Below are 21,895 nucleotides of genomic sequence, written 5' to 3' on the forward strand. Positions count from 1 at the left end.
TGTAGGACACAGCTAGCCTGAAAGTGTCATTGCATTGTACAGTATCTGAACTAATGGACCAGGCTCTCAAGAAATGGCAGACCACTCATGGCCCAGAGGAAGATATTGGTGCCCGTAGCGATTATGTGCTGCGTGTCAGCAGCAAACTTGAGTTCCTCTTTGAAGATTACCCTCTTAATCAGTACAAAGTAAGATACAATGGCAGAAATGGCTTTGAAAGGTCAAATATGGAATTAAAATAATGCCATATGTTTTCGAAACAAAAAGCTTCTCGAATTGCACTACTTGGAAAAAAAAATTGCATTGCATTAACCGTGCTTGTATTTTAATGCATTTGTATTTTTAGGGCTTGCATTTTTATAGGCTTAAATTCAACATGGTTGTATATTTAAGCTGCAAATATTTCAATTCAAAATATTTCACACACATTTTCATTGGTAAAAATTCAATAATCCATATTCACCTTTCAGATTTCACTTCCAAAATTTATTCGGATTAAAAATACAACGTATAATATTCAGCAGGCAATTTTCGGTCCATTTTATTTCGTATCCACAAATTAAGTGGTTCAAATTTCAACATTTCATATCCGGGAACTGCAGGAAAAGCAGTAGAGTACCGAGCATAACCTCCATCTGCTGTTAGTCAACCTTACCAGCAGGTGAAGCAAGTGCATTTTGATGAAGAGCAGATTAACAGTTAGAGCAAGTCATTCATTTCATTCATTAAAATGGATTTACATAAACGGAGCAAGTGTTAAGTGTATGTGTGATTATTATCAGGGACGTATGTATGCAGAAAAGCTGATAAAGGCACAAAAGTTGTGTAATTTAATGTCTTCACTGTTACTTTCCCTGTGTAGCCTACATGTAAGCAGCTTTCTCTACAGTGAATGAGATTATAATGTTATTCCCCGATGCTGATGTACAGTTCAAACACTAAATCTGAGGTAGATATATAACTTTCATTATTTCGCGGCTGTGCTATAGTACTGCGGTTTCCCTCAATACATCATACTCCAGGATTCCCCTGCCGCCTGGACATATAGAACGCTTAACTTATCTTAATAGACTACAGTGAAAGACCACCAAACTCGCATCTTATTGAGAATGTAGGCTATAGGCTACAGGCAAGCAGTTTGACTCAGAATATCGACGTAATGCGCAAAGTTTGATGCTAAGCGTTTCCCAGTGAAATAATGACATAAAATTGACTTGACATTGGACGGTCGATATTCGCAAATTCAGGGATCGTCTCTAAAGTTAAACAGGACATTTAACTCCAATAGCATTTGAAGAGAATGACTTATAGTCATAAAACCAACTGTAAAATGTTCATGTAGGTTTCAGGTATGATGCACACCTTTTAGATTCTTGATATTGAATAAAATAAACTGTCAAGTCATATGTACATTATAGTAATATATTTCACTTAGCCAACTGTATGCTCATACACACAATATACCATAATTTAAAGCTCTATAGTATAGTAATAACGTTATTAAAAGGCTGCTTACATGTACGCTACACAGGGAAAATAACAGTAAAAACATTGAATTAAATGTAAACAACTTTTGTGACTTTATCAGTTTTCTGCATATATACTGGCCCTGATAGTGATAATCATCACACATGCACTTGCCGCTTGCTCCATTAATGAAAATGCATTTTAATGAATGAATGACTCTCTCTACCTATCGCTCTGCTCTTCGTCAAAAAAAATTTGAAATTTGAACCACTGAATTTGTGGATGCGACATGAAATGGACGGAAAATTGCCTGCAGAATATTATACGTTGTATTTTTAAACATAATGAATATTTTGGAAGTGAAATCTGAAAGATGAATATGGATTATTGAATTTTTTAACATTGAAATTTGTGTAAACTGTTTTTAATTGAAATATTCACGGCCTAAATATTTGTATTAATATTTAAATGTTGCATTTCAGCACAGAAAAATGCAAGCCCCTAAAAATACAATGCATTAAAATACAAGCACAGTTAATGCAATGCATTTGTTTTTTAAGTAGTACAATTTAACAAGCTTTTTATTTAAAAAACATATGGCCTTATTTTACTTCCACAGTCAAACTGTATTTTCAAATGTTCATTTTTGTTGATATGGCATAGTGCAGTATGTGCTGTTTAAAGTCATGCATTTTGCACTTTTAAATGCATTTCTTCATTCAATTTATAATTTTGTCATTTTTACTCATCATCATGCAGTTTCAAACATGATGTTTATGACATCCCCCCCACACACACATATAATGTGTTTGTTTGTACTGGTTAGACCTACATTGAGGACCAAATTATATTGTGGTGTGTATTCAGGTTTTAGGCCATGCCCCCTATATTATGAGGATGTGCCTCATAATTCAAATCGCTAAATAAACTAAAAATTTTTTATTAAAAATGTTATTTTTGTGAGGGTTATGTTTAGGTTTAACACACGGGTTTGACTCACTATATAAATCTATATAAATGACATTTAGTGGATTGACCTTGTAATCTTTAATCAAAACGCTGGTAACATGCATTAAAATTAATGGGGTCAATAGTCCTAGTGACAAGTGTGCTATGCTCCAATTCTTCTGGAGCATAAATAAAAAAAATTACAAGATTTGCTAATCACTGAACATCTTGTAACCAAAATATTTCTGTGAAATGTATTACTTTGCATAAAGTGGAGCAGGAACATTGGAAGTGAGCACACGGAAGATTACACGTAATGATTGTTATTAAAATATTTCTTGGGTTCTTGGATTGGGTTCTCCATTGGATCTGAATTATTTTATCTGTTGATCGGTTGATTTGTGCTCACGTTTAAAATTCAGCATGCATTAAAATACCACAGTGAGCTTCACTGTAGTTCATTAGCATTTTTACTATGCAAAAACTTCCTGAGAATGAGATACCTGTACAGTAACGCCCCAGTTGTTTTTCCGAAAAACAATGAAAAGAATTCTGCTTAGTGAAGTGTGTCTAACTGGTAGGTCATGTTCAGACATCAAACAAAAGTGTGTGTGCTTTACTTTAAATTTTGTGTACATAATAGTTCATTTCCATCGTGAGCCTAAAACAAGTCAGGTGAGTGATCGGTGACAGCAGTCCATTAAAGACGCATGTTTGGATCATAAGTGCCGTGTTGTTCCAGGAAATGCATACAAACTTAAGCCATGCAGACATATAAACGCACACAGTTGCTCACACAGATTTTAGAAATCATTTTACAACCAAAATTACAAAAAATAAGCTGTATTATTTTGGGCACGGACCATGGTAGTATCATGGTATTCTTTGAGGTACTTGGAGCCATTTGTAGGGACATAAGTATGTTCAATATTTTCTGTATGAAAACACTAATATAAATGTTTGTTTGTTTGTTTGTGTGTATGTAGTACATTAGGGCTTGTTTGTTGGCAAATGAGAACCCTCATCTGACAATGGTTCACTGTAGCGTTGTGAAGGCCATGTTTGAGAAGGAAATCAGCACCATTGGATCGGTGCTTGCACGGAAGACTTCAAACCCTCCTTTACCACTGCCCCCGAAGAAGAGACAGCCAACGGTAAGGACTTGTCTGTGTGTCCTGCACTTCAGGTTATCAAAGGTTGTCTTAGTTTTGCGCCTCCTGCAGCACCAAAACAGCACTGCAAAAATAATGTCTCCCAGACACTCCTGTCGCATCTCCACCTCGCATCTCGTCTGCTATTGCCAGTCCCACCCCAAATGCGCACCGCGGAAGTTGATAAGTTGAACTGCTTAAACAAACAGAGCATTGTTTTGAAACTGCCATAGGGTCACAGTGTTTACACTCTTCTGTAAATCTAACTATGAATGAGATGCTTTTTTGTGCTTTTTGCACATTAAACTGGAATAAGAAAGTAGAGGCAATTACCTGAATAATTTGAATGCATTTATCTCAGCAGGTGTTGTATAAATGCATGTGCATACACACAAGTGCAAGACAGTAGGAAACGTTTCTCTTCTTGTTGTGCAGGTTCTTTACAGTCTTGTGATACTTGTTTATTGGCTGGTATGTTTTAGCTTATGTTTGCTGCTGTCTGGATGAGTAGTGTTTTGTGTATATATGTGTGTCTGACAGAAATATCATGTAAATTGTAATCATATGTAGTGTCCAGTCCACAGTACAGTTTTTATTCATACATGGTTTTGGGCCAGTGAGTTTCAGAAATGTGTTCCAGGAAGTGAGTCACGCATGTGTGTGTTAGCGCTGATCATGTGAGTTATTTTGCAGATGTCAGATTGCTGACCATGTCAAAACTGCTGGTGTTAAACCAAACCCCTGAAGGGAATGTATATGTGAATTTGTGTGAGTGTGTATTTGCATTTTTCTATGAGGTCACAGTGTCAAAGGTATAGCAAATTGGGTCCCACTTTATATTAAGTCTTTAACTGCTATGTAGTGTTGAAGTCAAGACCAGCTAAACTGAGACCAGTTCAAGATCAAGTCTAGCCTATGTTAAGACCAAGACAAGACTAAGTCTTTCAGGGGTTGAGACCAAGACAAGAACGAGACCAAATTCAGAGCAAAACGAGTCGAGACCAGACTTATGTGAAATGTCTTATGTATTTAATTAATAAATAAATTTTAAGATACTGTTGGGCTTTTACCAATCAAATGAAATCACTAACAGCAAAATTCATCTTTGCACTGCAGAGGTGGCAAAAGTTGAATCTAAATTAGTATAATTACATCTGCATAAATAATGTTGAGATTAATGTTTTAAAAATACAATGTTGAATCTAGAAATATGATAGAAAAAAAAAAGTCTTTTAAATATGAAATTAAAACCGCCAGTAGGTGGCAGCAGATCATTTAATCGATGAGTCACAGAATCATTGATTCAACCGATTTGTTCAAAGCAGCTGATTCATTCCGTAATGAAACACTGCTGTGTGCTGCTCAGAAATGCACAACAGCAGGATTTGTTTGGAGTTATTTTTGTTGCCGAAATAACCTTGTTCAAAATTGTCTAAAATGTAAGTCAGTTAAAATTAACTTCTTGTATATTGAACGTGTGTATAAAATCAATATCACGTTTGCAGTCGTGCTCATATTCATGAAAACAGCTCTCTTGTAATATTGCTTAGTTAGATAAATTATATGTTATAAAGAACAAGATCTCATACAAGTTGCTACTTTTTTGCAGACATATCTTAAATTTTTGGGGCATTTGTAGTCATTTTAGTGATGTTTTGACACAGTTTCCTGTTCATTTCTGACCCGGCTCAACAATAACAAAAGGAATCAAATTACAAATAAGTTATTGAGTTTTACATCGAGTCATGGTAATGATGTTAAGAAATAAATCAGACAATGCACTGGCAATTTACTGATATCCCTGGAGTTGTGGTCTTGACTGGTCTTGAAAGAAAATCCTGAGTCCTCTTTATCTGAAACTAGATTGAGATCTTCAAAAAATGGTCTCAAGACGAGACTCAAGTACTACAACACAACTAATATGTACTAACGTTTAAATTACCTTACTTTAAATTCCCTTATGCTTGAACCTACACATACCACCAAACCTGTCCCTTACCCTGCTACTATTCCGCATCAATAGCAGCAATTGTGTTTTGCAATACAACATGTATTAACAACATTGCAATACAAAAATACCTCATACAACAGAATAAATACATTGTACCTAACATATATATATTTTTTGTGGAAGTACATAGTTAAAGACAGCTAATGTACAGCTAATATAAAGTGTGACTGCAAACTGTATAGTAATTTAGATAACATTGGATAACAAAATAAATATCAAACCAAGAACCATATGCAAAGAAATGAGCACCATTTCAAATTAACTTTTAAAAGATGACTTTTCTGAATCATTTTAGAGGATGTCATGTTCATACAAGTGTCCCAGTATAGAAACCACATATATAATTCATTACATTAACTGTGGGTATGTTCCACTGGCGTTTGACAGCCAAAACATGTTGGCCATTTTCTACATTTTGATGTTAAAATCATGTAAAATGTTTTGCTTGTTACCCAATACACTGATAATACAGTATGTATATGTAACCATAATTTCATAATTTATTTATTTTTATAATTTACTTACATTCTCCTTTTATCTTTCTCTCTCCTCAGCAGTTACATACGTGTGTTTGGAAGGTTCATTCTGTGTTCAGAATTAATCTTGTGAAAGGTAACAAGGTGAACGCTGACGATGCTGCTAAGGTAAACATTGTCAACACCTCTGAATTCAGAATGATATCACTAACACTAACCTTTATCTGCCTCCTGGTGGCCCAGAATCAGTATTACATTAAAATGAAAACATGTTTATTTAAAGGTGCAGTGCGTCTTTATGTTCCATTCCAAAATAATGACTTTTTCCAAACGTACAAAAGCAGACCTTTAGGGACAGTAAGTGTGAAAGTTCTAGCATGCAACCTTTTACCTCAATCAGTAACACACTTCCAGATGTCAGCAAGAAAAGTAGTCCCACCTCTAAACTTACAAATATGAATAAATATACAAAGAACACACATTGTTTTACTGAAGAATTCATGTAAGTGTTTTAACAAAAATCAAACTTATAATTACTGACTTTTAAACCCTCCTGCAAGATTTCCTGCTAGGCATTCCATTGTAATTAAGTTGGATACCTGGAATATTTAAGCTCATCTTTACTTCATATGTTGATCTAAAACTACCCCTTACTTTGACAAACTTATATAACAATGCTAAATACATTTTCAGTCAGACAATTACACAAAGCAAATAAAACATTGTTAGGATAATGTCAGTCAAGTCACGTCACCTTTATTTAAATGGCACTTTATACAATACAGAATGTTTCAAAGCAGCTTTACAGTGATTAACAGGAAAATAATGATTCAGTGATGCAAACAATCAAATTCTGCTCTAAAGCAGCTACGAAAAGACTATACTAAACAGTCGTTATTCAGCTGAAATCAGTTCAGTGTTGATTCAGTTCAGTAACAGGTAATAAAAGTTTGTCAATTATGAAATGAGCTCTGAGTAGCGTTTGCGCATACATTTGATTAATCCAATCCAAGAACAATTGTATGCCACAATGATTTATTTGTGTAACTTGTGTACATGTAGATCCAGGTTCGAGCAGGGCTGTTTCACGGTACAGAGCTGTTGTGCAAGACAGCAGTCAGCAGTGAGAGCAGCAGTCGATCTGAACATGTGTGGAACAAAACTCTGGAGTTTGACATTGCTGTTTGCGACCTGCCGCGGATGGCGCGCCTCTGTTTCGCCATTTACGCCGTCATGGACAAAGTGAAGAAACAGAGATCCACTAAGAACCCCCAGAGCAAATACCAGACTATCCGCAAGGCAGGGAAAGTGGTGAGGTCAACACACACACAAACATTATTCATAGCACACATTCTTAAGCAATCACATACCAGTCCTTGAATTCACTTTCCTATGGGTTATGGGTGGTTGCCAAAACAATCATTGAGGATCCTACACCACCCTCACCCTTTTCTTTTTTCTTTTTTTTTTTGCACACATACACACTAACTAATCATCTGTTTTATTTGTTATATTTTCTGTCTAGCACTACCCAATAGCATGGGTGAACACAATGGTGTTTGACTACAGAGGGCAGCTGAAAACTGGTGACATTATCCTTCACTGCTGGTCCTCTTTCCCTGGTGAGAAAACACATACACATACACACATTCATAGGCACCATAAATGGTCGAGCACGCACTGCAAATCAATAACCAGTCAAAAAATCGATTGAAATTCCGGAACCTTTCTTATTGTTGGATCTTACATCGGGTCCCAATGGGACGTAATAGACAGTTCCACTGTTATATGTAGTATTACAACATAACAACCTTGTACAAAAGCTTTCTGTTTTTCGCACAGTGATAAAAAGGGGCCATGAACTGCAATGTTTTATTGTTTTATATTTCCTGGGGTGCACTAATGTTAGTATGATTTTTACATCAAAAATGGTCATAATTTAGAAATAAAAGGCATTTTTCCTACCCTGATTTAAGCCCTCTGATTTGAACGCTTTGTTTTAAGGGGTGGGTCTGCTGTGAGACTTCAGTATAACCACTGCTGTGATTGGCTAACATCTTTGCAATATGAAATAGCTAAGTATTACATGTGGAAGTATCTCGAAAACTTTTAGCATGTTTTTACTATTACAGCTCTCAAGGTTAACCAACTGAGTGTTCATCATAGCATTACATTTAGATCTATGGCATTATATTTAGATTGTGACATGAAAGGTTGCAGTGATGAACATTGTAGCCGATCACAGACATGTTGTTAAGCGCATTAATTTGATTTCTGCACACTAACGAATGCTTTCATCATAACTAACAGTGCAAACACACTCTAAATAAGAGATTAATTGGTTATTACAGGAGTTTTAGCACAAGTCCAGAACTCAGTCACAGATAAACTAGCACTGTTTGATTGACAGCTCCAGCGATTTAATCACAGTTTAAAAAACAGATTGTTTCCATCCTACTAAGAGAAACAACTTAGTTGACCGTTTAGTCACTGGTTTGATTTACTGACACATAGACAAAGAACATCTGACTGTACATGAATCATCACATATCAGAAATCACTGGTCTCAGATCGTTAGAATTGACACCTCTACTAATACTGACATGTCGTCGCATTGCTATCGAGTCCATATCATAAAAGTGTGTTTGCAAAGCCTGCAAAGCCAAAGAACTAAAAATAAAATTACCTTTCAAAGGATATGAATATAATTATTTATTTCCAACAATGTGAATGTCTCAATTGAGCTTTATTTATTTGTATCCGCTACATTTCACTGTGGTTTCTTTGGTAAATCAGTCGCAATTTTTGCACAGGCTTTGTAAACACACTTTTGTATCCTGATCCTCTTCTCTCCTCGTCATCTCGCTAACATGCCAGTGGACTAACATTGCATTGATGTAGTAGGCCTTGGTTTTCTTCTGCATAGGTGGTCTTTCACCTGTCTGTCATAGATAGTCTCATTCCACAAGTCGTAATCTGGCCTGGGTTACAATAAAAGCTGTTTTTGGACTAACAAGGAAGTTTTCAGTTCTGAAACGTACAGGATATTCTTATAGTATGATGACCTCTTACGTGTCAAAAGCTCATGGAAAGTTTGATTTCTCAGTTTAAGTAATTAACTCCAAAATCATCAGGTGTAAGAGTAATGTAATGTAATCGCAGTTTGTGTGTTTTCTCTTCGCGAGACACAAATAACTTTGTGTAATGAATCCATCAAGCCGCACCATCGTATGGAGAAAACTGGGGTGTGATTGTGTGATTGTGAATGTGGTTGTGTAAACTGCTGTGTAGATGTGTCATAGGGTGTGTGTCTCTAGAGTTAGAAGAACTCTGAGTTATCAGTTCATCTGTGAGTAGTACTTCATTTTGTGTAAGGTTGTTCACTGATGTCTTGTAAAGGAAGGAAATGTATTCAGGAAATGCCTTTTTTTCTGTTTGTTGCAGATGAGCTGGAAGAGATGGTGAACCCTATTGGGACGATTCAGACCAATCCATACACAGAGAATGCCACAGAACTACATATAAGCTTTCCAGAATACTCAACACAACCAGTTGTATTTCCCGCTTTTGACAAGGTATCCATATCTCCCATATCACACTTCATACATGTGAGCATGACTAATTACACACATACTGTTTACCCACACATGTACACATGACTGGTTGCACACATTATTCTTATGTGCGTATTATTTTATAGACAGAACTTTGAAAACCCAATATACTGTTTTTAGCGTGGATATCTAGTAACTAGTTTATTAGATATTACTAGTTTATAGCCCAATTTACATTCAATTTACTGAATAAAAAATACCAGAGCTATCAGAAAGATGGGCTTCTACATAATTTCAGAGACTTAAGATGCATTTAGTCTTGCATAGTCAGGAAAGTACTGACACCTTTGACTTAATGTATTTTGCCCTAGTCCATAATGCAGCATATTTTTTTCAAGAATTGGCCAGCTGTCTGAGCATGTATAAACGAAAGTATTTTCTGAGTTTTTTTCCCTTAATAATGTTTATGTTTATATATATATATATATATATTTCAGCCACTGTGGCTAGTGGTTTTCCAAAGTAACTAGCCACTAAGCATTTTCACTGGCCACAATTTTGACAATGATACCATGGGGAAAAACTGCCATATACATTTTTAATATTATCTCATAATTTTCAGCAGGTATATTATGCTATCACTTTTAAATGGTTAGTTCACCCAAAAATGAATATTCTGTCATTAATTACTCACCCTTATTTCGTTCATCTTCGGAACACAAATTAAGAGATTTTTGATGAAATTTGAGAGGTATCTGACTCGTCCTTAGACAGCAATATAATCACCACTTTCAAGGTCCAGAAAGGTACAAGTGCACATAAATTCTCATAGTATTCATTCGCATAGTATTCTCATAAAATTCTCGCTTCATAAAATTAAGGTTGAACCACTGTAGTCACGTGGACTATTTAAATAATGTCTTTAGTACCTTTTTGGACCTTGAAAGTGGTGGTTAAATTGATGTCAATGAATGAGTCAGATATCTCTTGGATTTCATCAAAAAATATCTTAATTTGTGTTTGAAGATGGACGAAGGACTTAGGGGTGTGGAACAACATGAGGTTGAGTAATTAATCACAGAATTTTCATTTTTGTGTGAACTAACCCTTTAAACCTGTCGCACGGATCCTGTTACACATGCGTTTTCTTTCTCAATTGTTTACATTCACGTAATACAACGGTGTGGCGACCAGGGTGGGCGAGAGCCGTGAGGGATAGGCGCGAGGCCGGTGGCGCGGGTGTTAATGAGCATCACCTGGGAGGCGCACCGGCCTTGAGTCCCTCACGGAGGAGCTCCGGGAGCATAAAAGGAAGAGCGACTACAGTGAAGGACGAGAGAGGAGCAGGCCTGGACTTTATGTTATGTTTTATTATGTTTGTGTGGCCGGCGGACGTCTGCGAGGGTCTGCCGGCATTACTTTAGTTTTGTTCTTTGTTTATTTTGAATTAAACTTTTGTTGAACGTTCGCCGGTTCCCGCCTCCTTCTTTCCACATTTACGAACTGTGTTACATTGGTGCCGAAACCCGGGAGGAAGGAGGGACATGCTGTCGGAGAGCCCTCGCTGCTGAGGGGGATCTCAGTGCTGTGGAGTTCGGGCAGCGCGGGAGTGGGAAGACCGCAAGAGGCTGCTCGAGGTGGTGGTGCTGGAGCATAGTGACCGGTGGAACGGAGACCCGGGTGCTGTGCTCCTGGGACGAGGTGGGGTGGCTGCCGTCCAGGAGGGAGCGGAGGAGTCACCGCCGTCCGCCGTGGGCCAGAGCCTGCTGCCGTCCGCCATGAAGGGGAGGAGCAGGGGACGGGGGACTCGCTGCCGGCTGCCCTCAGCCGGAGGAGCCATCGCCGGCCGCCAGGAGGAGTTCGAGGATCGAACCGAGCGTCCAGTGCCACCGCATGGCACCGCGAGGAAGAGCCTCCCGGCTGGCTAAGGACCGAGCGGCAGTGTGTCTGGGAACCGGACCAAGAATTTTTTTTTTTCCTCTCTCCCCTCTATCGTTCTGTCGCTCCCCTTGCTTCCATCTCCTTTCTCTCGTCTCGTCTGTCCTTACCCCCAGGTGCTGCGGCCGCCGAGACAGGCCCCAGGGGGGTGGAGTAGAGCTCAGTCTCGGGAGTACCCCCCGGCCTGCGAGGGGCGATGGGGGTATGTGACGAACAGGATGGGCGAGAGCCGTGAGGGAACGGCGCGAGGCCGGTGACGCGAGTGATAATGAGCATCACCTGCGAGGCGCGCCGGCCTTGAGTCTCTCACGGAGGAGCTCCGGAGGCATAAAAGGAGGAGCAACGTCAGTGAAGGACGAGAGAGGACCAGGCCTTGACTTTATTTTATTATGTTTGTGTGGCCGGCAGACGTCCTGGGTCTGCCGGCATTACTTTTGTTTTGTTTGTTTATTTTGAGATTAAAGTTTTGTTGAATGTTCGCCGGTTCCCGCCTCCTTCTTCCTACATCTACTAACCGTGTTACAAACGGCTTTATGTGCGCCCAAAAAGGGAGTGTGTGTGTGGGTATATATATATATAAAAATTTACCAAATATTTAAAACAAAAACAATTGTGCACTCAAACCTGAAAAAGGAAATGTTTACCATTTTTGTGTGTAACAACATGCATTAGTCCGTGAATGGTCATCACACATGAGGCAACACTTGTCATAGTTCTGATATTTTTTTCCATAGATCTTGGAAAAAGCTGCAGAAATAGCAGGATCCAGTGATTCAATGACAATGGTAAAATGGTGACATCCATAAACATTTAACATTAAAGGTTATATAATGTTTGAATGTAATGTCCCAGCTTCTTGTTTTGATGTAGCCTAATTATGATTAATGTCATAACCTCCACATAAATACTATTGTTTCTATGAGATAATCTTACTAATGAATTGAAATAAATGTCTTTAGGGTCGTGGGGGTAAGAAGTTTTACATAGAGCTGAAGGAGATCATGGAAAGGGATCCTCTCTCTCAGCTGTGTGAGAATGAGAAAGATCTGATCTGGACGCTTCGCTACGACTGCAGAGAAAACTTTCCTCAGTCTCTCCCCAAACTGCTGCTGTCTGTCAAATGGAGCAAACATGAAGACATGGCTCAGGTATACGCACAAACACAGGCTTATATATTCCTCTGTAGATGTGTTCAAACAGTGTTTTTCAAAATTCTCTCTCTTATACTGCAGCTACAGGCTTTGCTGCAGATTTGGCCCAAGCTAAGCCCTCGAGATGCTCTAGAACTCCTGGACTTCAACTATCCTGACCAGTTTGTCAGGGAATTTGCAGTCAACTGCCTTAGAGATATGAGGTGAGGAGCCCAGAGCACCCCTGCCATGTCAAAGAAACCTCATGAGAAATGCTGAAATCCTGAATGTTTGTTTGTGTGTGTTAGCGATGATGAGCTGTTGCAGTATTTGCTGCAGCTTGTGCAGGTGTTGCGCTATGAGCCTTACTACGACTGCGCCCTCAGCCGTTTCCTCCTGGAGCGCGCTCAGACCAGCCGCAAAATCGGCCATTTCCTATTCTGGCATCTCAGGCAAGTTTGTACATGTGAAGAAGTCTGAATATCTAAATACTTCAATTCACCTGTTATTTCAGTATGCTTATGCAGAACTAAAGTTTGATTGTGTGTGTTGTGTTACAGGTCTGAAATGTACATGCCACCGGTATCGGTTCATTTTGCTCTGATTTTGGAAGCATACTGCCGAGGCTGCATCCCACACATAGAAGTTCTCAAGAAACAGGTCCTGCTTTTTCAAGTATTATCTGTTTCAGTCAGAGATAACATTTGATCTGTTTAATATAAAATCAGAGAAAAAAATACAATTGTTGTTTTGCACTGGAGAATCTCTGCTTCATTGATCAAAATATTGCAGTTCTGATTTCTTTCTTTAATTATAGATTTTCTTAGTTATCACCTCTAGGTGTGGAATTTGATTAATTGAGATTTTTTTTAGGTGTTCAAGTTTACCAGTTTTTGTTTGAACATTGTGTCTATAAGATATACAGTGCTGTGAAAAAGTTGTAGAGCTACAAAGTTTTAAGTCATGTTAAAGTTAATTACAAATGGTCGGTTGTATTAGGACACGTCCCGGGACTCACTTTATTACAATTAAAATCTAATCTAATCATGACAAATTATATATCGTTGGAAAGGTCTAAGACTCCTAAATAGATATTTGGCCACTGTTTTTTGTTACAAATTATGTCGCAACAGTAATAGATTAATTTATGACAAGAGTGCCCCTCAAAAATATACATCATAATAGGAGTTCTGACCTTTTTCACAAAAATTATTTTTTTGTTGCCTTTTTCCCTATAAAATGTTTTAGTAATCATAAATTATATATCATTTGAAAGCTTAAAACCTTAAAATTCATCCTGTGAAACCATTTTGAAATCGGACATTGCGTTACCATGGAAATTGTACCTCAAAATCTTTTCGCGGTCTCCTCCCCCTTACTGCGGAGTGGCATATTGCGTCTTTTAGAATCAAAACATTTTATAATCTTGACAAAATACATATCGTTGGAAAGGTCTGAGTCTCAAGATTCCATATTTGTTGATTATTTTGTTATTGATGTAATATTGAAAGAGAAATGTATGCATTTGTGACAGAAAAAAATGCATCAACATAATTCAATGGAGTTTGGGTGTCACCCAGTGGCTTTTTTTGGTATAACGCCTAAACAAAATTCCATAGGAACCTGAATTTTTTTCATATCAACTTCAAATTTGGAACACAACTTATTGAGACGTATGGCTTTAATTTTATAACCATTCTGGATTAAAAAATATTTGGTAAAATATTTATTTTATATAAAATATTATAAAAATAGCACTCTTTGAGGTGATGTGCAGGTATATTATGAGAAAATTAAAGTGTTTTTGACCTTGGATGCATGAAACCTATTGTAGGAGACCTCCAAAACAAAATTAGGAACCTTTAAAATAACATAATAGAGGCACTTTAATAATTAGCATTATGAGGAGTGAGGTAATGCAACATGACTAACAAGTGGTCAACTATTGGTCACAATTTTTTTTTAAATGTGTTAAAGGGAACAGTGTCAAAAATAACAAGTGCAAATGCCAGATATGGACAAACTGTTTCGGTGAAGAGGAACAGTACTTAACCGTTAAGGCTTGCCAGAAATGACAGCTGGACATTTCAAAATCAAGTCAAAAGTCACCTCTTCTTTGACACAGTGTCAATAAAATCTGCTACAAAATATTCAATGTTTAATGTGCAGTTAAATCAATAAGTTCAATGAGTCGTGTACTGTCAGATTACGCGTTACATTTGATGAAGAATATGAAAATCTCGCCGGAAATAGAAGGTCATCCGGGTACTTTTTACCTTCTGTTTTATGAATACTGTAAATTTGTGCAAACTGCTCATTTCACGTACTGCTTTTCACCTAGAATAGTCTGCTTATTCAGACACAAGACCTAATAAGCCTGTTTTGTTGCGTTCAATTAATGTTGGATCTAAACTCTGCAAGGTGGCATTCACAGAATTGGATGCTCCTGATTTTACATTGAAGAGATTCACTTTTTTTAGCACTTGTTACTTTATGGGACCTTTTTGGATGAATCACTTTTGTTATTGTGTTTTTCATTTGTAATTCGCTTAGGATAAAAGCATCTCTATTGCTGAAAACATGATATTGTTTTGATGTGAATCAAGGAATTTGTTAATTCAGGTCAAGTCACCTTTATTTATATAGCGCTTTATACAATACAGGTTATTTAAAAGCAGCTTTACATTAATAAACAGTAAAATAATGATTCAATGATACAAACAGAGTTCAATACTGCTGTAAAGGAGCTCTGAAAAGACAATAGTGTTATTGATCAGCTGAGGTCAGTTCAGTGTTGATTCAGTTCAGTTCAATAACTGTCTAAAATTCATCAATTATAAGATGTTCTCATCCAATAGTGTCAGTGCAGTCAAGTCAATAATATTTCTGAATATTAATGTCCCCAATTAAGCAAGCCAGAGGCAACAGTGGCAAGGAACCCAAACTATTTCATTAAATGCATTTGCATCATTTTTTGTGTTTTTTCTATTTCTGAATAAAATTATCCGCTCTACGTGAGTGTATAAGTTTTTATGCGCAATTTTACTTGCATCTTGCTGGTTCCATTGCATTTTGTGTGTGTGATATCCCAAAATGTGCATAAAAACATGTTGATGGAAACCCAGCTACTGTCCCTCTTCAAACAGCTCAGGACGTCTTAAAGCAGTCTGTTAGACTGAAGCAGTTTTGAAGGCAGGATTGTATGGCCAAACAATCTGGAGCTTAACATTATGATGTGTTATTAATTATTTTGTAGGTTGAAGCTCTCAGTAAGCTGAAAGCCGTAAATGAGCTGATTAAATTGGCCACCATAAAAACGAAGGCAAAACAAGCTCATCTTAAAGAGGCCATGATGACATGCCTTCGACAGACGGGATTCATCGAGACTCTTTCCGACCTGCATTCACCTCTCAACCCCAACTTATTGCTCGCTGGAGTCAAGTAAGATTTGTGTGTTTCATTTTATGCAAACAGCGTTTTCAAAGTTTACTGCACATCAGTTGAATTTTATGGGGCTAATGAACTATATTAATTGGTAAAAGAATTGTTTATTTTCATTATTATTGTTAAAGTAACCATGCAAAGGCCATTTTACTAATCGGGTTATGAAAAGATGTCTCTGTATGACGGGTGGCTGGGAGAGTTGGTGGTGTACGTAGGGTTGGTGACGTCAGCTGAAAATAAGTGGTTTCAAAGACTCATTTTGATGGAAGATTATATATGATTTTGATGTGTTGAGTGTTCTCTTTTATCAAATTGTCGTTGTCATCATTTTAGAAAAATACTACAAACTAAGATTTTTTTTTCCCTTCTCTGCCAGTGTTGAGAAATGCAAATACATGGACTCCAAGATGAAACCTCTGTGGATTGTTTACAATAACAAGCTGTTGGGAGGAGACACAGTGGACATCATCTTCAAAAATGGAGATGGTGAGGGACAGATGGCTCGGATGATAGACAAAAGGCTGTCACAGAATGACATTACAATACTTTTAATCTGTCTTTTTCAGACCTGAGGCAGGACATGTTGACTCTACAGATCTTAAGGTTGATGGATCTGCTATGGAAGGAGGCCAACCTGGACCTCAGGTAGAGAGAGAGGGAGAGTGTGTGTGTGTGTCTCTAGTGGGGGGGAAAGGTGAAACTGAGGAAAGGGGCCCAGAGCTATGGCGGTCCCATAGCGATTTCCCCCGAGGGCCCCTGCTATTTCTACAGCAGGGCAGTACGAGTACAGAGTAGAATTTGATTTACATTTGGTTAAAAGGTTGAATGTTAGAGTGCCAGAGGATGCACTCATGTTCACCACTTCCTTTCACACTGAACACATTGTTGTTTTAGGTACTTGTAAATGCTTCTGGACACAAGCCAATCAAAATATTCTTGAGTCAAACTTTGATTTTTTTTTTTTTTTTTTTTCCAATCTTTGAAACTAGGTTTTGATAAGAACACTATCGACCTAACCTAACATTAAATTGTTGTACTTGAATGCCTGTCAACAATGGAAACGGCTCCCTCTAGTGTTCAGAGTTTTCGTAGGCCATGAACACACAATTTTGAGAATGTTAACTGCAACAGTAGCGAATCCCCTAAAAATTATTACACATTTGTAATATTTTAGTTACTCCCTAAACTGCAATGATTGACAATAATACTAAAGTTTTTACTAGTTTCAGCCATAAACTAGAAATATGAATGTAAAGAGTTTAATCTGTTTGGTTGAGCTGTTTTTCAGCATTATTCGTGACCAGAGTCATTTCATCATCTAGCCATTATTAGTAATTTGCATTTACATCTGTTGAAGTACCTCTATTTTTGAAGACAAACCACAGACATTACATTTTCAAACTCAGTTCCTGAGCCCTTTGAGGAACACTCATTGCACTTTTCAAGGCCCAGAAAGGTAGTAAAGACATCATTAAAATCATGGGCGTAGGTTTAGGGGGGGACGCTAGGTACTAGTCCCTATCAATATTTTGAGATGACAAATTTGTCCCCACCAATATTTAGCAAGCTCCTTTGAACTGCTATTTGGATCTTTGCATTGGTTTTTGGATCGATTCTAACGGCCATGAGTCAGGACGACGACAGTACAAGAAACGCCGTAATTTGATTGGCGGCGAGGTATCTGACAGGCTACACGCGCGGGCCGGGACTACTTTTGTGCTTGCACTAGCAGCGAGCGGTTGGTGTGTGTGCGTGCGCGCGCGCATGTTGACGACGCCCGACGGTAAGTTACCAGGGCTGTCTCTCTGCCACATACAAAGGCCAGAGTAAAAAACATTTTAATATTCCGGGTTTTTTTGCCCCTCTTTGTACTTTGTAGATGCCACCCAAGAAGAAGAAAGGGGACATAAGAAGCAACCTATTGACTAAAGATGAAAATAAAGCATCCAACTGAAGCCCAAAAATGAAAGCAGAAGATCATAGAAAATAGGCTAGTGCTAAATTTCAAAAGGGAAAAATTTTCAGTCTTTGCTGAGACATTATTATTATTATTATTAAGCTATTATTATTATTATTATTATTATTATTATTATTATTATTATTATATATTGCGTATTTACCCCATCGCCAGCTCTGCTAATGGTCAGCTACCGGGACTTTTCCATGCCTAGCCAATAAGTCTAGAGTTGTTTCTTTCTTCTTTTTTTTTACTATACATGAATTATCATGATGCACCGATCGAAATTAGCCTACTGAAAATATATTGTTAGACCAGCTAAAATAGCCTATATTGTAAGACCAAAAATATCTTATCGATTAATTAAGTAATAAAGACATGTAATAAAGTAATAAAGAAATTTATAAAACAAAATAAATAAATAAATAAATAAATAAAAAAGGAAAGAAAGACGTCTATTGCTTCAGTCTTATTCAAAGGCCGCGGAAACATGGGTTCGTTTGTTACGCAATCCATTCCACACTCGACGTTCTTGGTTTTCTTCCCATTTATTAAATATAGGCAATTGGTTGATGAAACATTGATTGAAATTAAGATACAATTTCTACAAAACGAAATTCACTTTAAAGAAAGACTTACTATAAAACAAAACTTAATGAAGTGGTCAAACTCAAGTCTGACCCGCTGCATGTCTCCCAACATTGCGCATCCGTCATGCTATTCAATTATCATAATCATCGAGATGAAATTAAATAATAATAATAAGCTATAGCCCACTATAAATATTAAACTAAATTTGCTACATTTTATCCCTCTGGCCGACGAACGCGCCGGCGCTTTCTGATGGATTTTTTCCTCATGACAGCTGAAACAACTGAAAACAGGCCTTCCCTCATTTTTGGCGATAGCCTATAGACTAGTGCAAGACTACAATGGTCTACTTTTATTTGTGTACGCTCACAATAACAACAAACCATTGTACTTTTGTAAAATAAAATAAATAAATGAAAAAAACTGCGTGCGCTTTCAGCTGTCTCTCTGCTAGAATTTTTCTGGAACGTCTCAGAAATTTTACTTAAACTCCGAGAATAATTGTACCTAAAAGAAAAAAAAACTTTTTTTCGATAAGAAATTCATAGGTCTGGTTTAAATAAGGCGATCAATCCGCTGGAACGTGTTGTTTCTGAAATCATGGCCAGTGCTCGTTGCTGCTGTTATCAGTTCTCTTGGCGCTCGTGCACACGCGCAGTTTTCACACAGACAATCGAGCGTTTCGTTCTGGTAAAAGCACAAAACAAAATGCACACAACGTGTCCTTGCTCTTGACGTACAATCACTGATGAACACCTTTGGTTTTAATGAGTAAATTAGCTAGTTATTCCTGCCTGCCGGTATTTAGTCTGTGATATCAAATCACTAAACATTATAGCATATATAGGCCTACTAGCCAAATATTATTCAATAATAACATCAAATGTTATTAACCTTTATTTTTTTAATCAAACCAGTTTCACAACGTTTATAATACAGAAGGAACGCTGGAACAGAAACGTTAAAATACCGATTCTGCTGGGTGCCCACCAAAGCTGAGACCAAACCTACGCCCATGATTAAAATAGTCCACGTTGACAACAGTGGTTCAAACTTAATGTTATGAAGCGAATTGAATACTTTTTGTCCGCAAAAACAAAATAAAAATAACAACTTAATTCAACAATTTCTTCTCTTCCCAGTAAGTCTCCTATGCTGTTCACGTTGTAAACACAGTGCAGCACTTCCGGGTTCTACATCAGAATTACGGCTCATAGTGCTCTGCACTGTGTTTACAGTGTCTTGGAATTGCGAGAAGGCTTATGCACGGGGGTTAAAGAGATTTAACAGCTGTTTTTAAACAACTGCTCGCTCTGGACTATTATTTATAGGTTTCCCTGAAAGAGCAGTTCTGGGGAAGAGAGACATTATCAAAATTTGTGAGTGAGTTAACACTGTTAACACAATTTCATTTTTTTTCTAGCCTATAACAACCACAACTGCCAGTGTCCAAAAGAGTGTGATGTTACTGAAATGAAAAACACATTTGTATAAATGTGGTTCTCATTACCTGGAGTGCATTCGGTTGGCACTCCTAAAAGTACTGTATGTGTATGTAACACAATTAAGCACAAGGAGTGACCGCTGTATTTAGCTGCAGTTAATGACTTTATGGCTTCAAATTATGTTTTTTTTTTTTTTTTTTTTTTACACCTCAGAATTGTGCCTTATGGCTGCTTGGCAACAGGAGATCACTCGGGTCTGATTGAGGTTGTCTCTTCAGCTGATACCATAGCAAACATCCAAAAAACAAGCAGCAACATGGCTGCTGCTGCCGCCTTCAATAAAGATGCGCTGCTGAACTGGCTTAAAGACAAGAACTCTGGGTGAGTTATACCTGTCTACTACAGTTATACTTCTGATATCTCTTATTAACAGTATTTGATTATTTCAATACAAATTTGGTTTTCTTGATTCTAAAGCCTTTAGATATTGAAATTTACATTGTTTAGGGCCCTGTGATTTCTGCTAAAATTATAAAATCCAGTCATCCTGAAAACCAATCAATCATAAAAATGGAATTTACAGTATAGAGCAGATTGTCACAGAATTTGGCAAATATCAGGTGAGTAAATCAAAAGTAGGGCTGTATACTTAAACACTTAATCAAATTGTGATGTAGATTAAAGATCTGCACGGGCTTTAAACTGTCCGTACCCAAGATCGTTTAACCCAACACGACCGGTACAGTTGAGCTGCCTTTCCACTGCACACCGCAAACAACAGCCGATGGACCAGACGTCATTTGTTTGCTATGTAGAGTCACACAGGGGCTGCGTGGGGAGTTTTTGAAATGAGCGCATGCGTAACAACCCCCCTCCTTCACAGCTCATTTTTAGGGAACACCTCCCAAAACTCGTGCACGAGTATTAGAACACGAGTGTTTGTTTACCACCGGCATTCACTGTGTCGTGTTAGTGGATTCATTATGTCGGACTCACCACATAACTCATAATCTGCAGTTGTAACTTGTTACTCCTGACAAAAACATTGCATGCGGCGCCTGTGGAAAGTTACCGGAGAGCGCAGTCGCACATGTCTCTCACAAGGAACGTAATGGCAGTGATTGACAAGCCAGAGGGCCAATCGTTTACGCGAATCGTTTTTAAGGCCCTACCTCGTACACAGATGATGTATATTAATATTATTCCTTTCAGTGCACCTAATAAATAGTCTTTTATCAGTTAGTAAAGACCGTTTCAAGTAATATTGCAAAAATGTATAAAACAAAACATCCTCTATAGCACCTTTACGCCCAAACAGCAAATACCATTTTGCAATATGCTGTATTTTAGGATTGCATGCAATGATCAGATTGATTACTACCATTTCATAATACATTTGTATTATATTAAAATTTAAGAAAAATCAAAAACATCTAAAAAAAAAATAAAAAAGTTATTTTGTTATAGTTTCATTATTTTAATTAATTAGACATACTTTTTGATTACTAAAATTTAAACATTAATATAGAATCCAGAAATAAATTAAAACATAAAAACGGAATCTGAGTAAAAATAAAACAAAATTTGGCAAAAAGCTAAAAGGATCTCATAGGGACCTAATTGTTGTGTTTTTGTTATTATTTGGCATCTTGAGATTATCAATTATTGATAGATTAATAGGGTAGTGCCCCCTTCTGTAATTTCTGAAATCTACATGACACAGTCTTGTCAATGGATAATGCATATTTTATAAATCATACTTACACAAAATTGTAAAATATAA

The 21,895-nt window shown here is 37.4% G+C and overlaps 1 protein-coding gene across 1 annotated transcript in view; it reads left to right on the top strand.

The window, feature by feature from the left end:
• The window catches only part of pik3cb (phosphatidylinositol-4,5-bisphosphate 3-kinase, catalytic subunit beta), a 70,497-nt gene that overhangs the window by 41,622 nt on the left and 6,980 nt on the right, over positions 1-21,895 (top strand). Inside the window, exons 6-20 of the mRNA XM_067364315.1 lie at positions 6-188; positions 3,402-3,569; positions 6,132-6,221; positions 7,116-7,364; positions 7,579-7,675; positions 9,498-9,628; positions 12,280-12,330; positions 12,505-12,693; positions 12,778-12,899; positions 12,984-13,127; positions 13,236-13,335; positions 15,932-16,116; positions 16,496-16,605; positions 16,686-16,764; positions 20,326-20,493. Coding sequence (XP_067220416.1) covers positions 6-188; positions 3,402-3,569; positions 6,132-6,221; positions 7,116-7,364; positions 7,579-7,675; positions 9,498-9,628; positions 12,280-12,330; positions 12,505-12,693; positions 12,778-12,899; positions 12,984-13,127; positions 13,236-13,335; positions 15,932-16,116; positions 16,496-16,605; positions 16,686-16,764; positions 20,326-20,493 — 2,066 coding nt within the window. The remainder of the gene's footprint in view (positions 1-5; positions 189-3,401; positions 3,570-6,131; positions 6,222-7,115; positions 7,365-7,578; positions 7,676-9,497; positions 9,629-12,279; positions 12,331-12,504; positions 12,694-12,777; positions 12,900-12,983; positions 13,128-13,235; positions 13,336-15,931; positions 16,117-16,495; positions 16,606-16,685; positions 16,765-20,325; positions 20,494-21,895) is intronic.

The sequence above is a fragment of the Chanodichthys erythropterus genome, chromosome 17 (genome assembly GCF_024489055.1).
Source record: "Chanodichthys erythropterus isolate Z2021 chromosome 17, ASM2448905v1, whole genome shotgun sequence".
Taxonomy (NCBI): Eukaryota; Metazoa; Chordata; class Actinopteri; order Cypriniformes; family Xenocyprididae; genus Chanodichthys; species Chanodichthys erythropterus.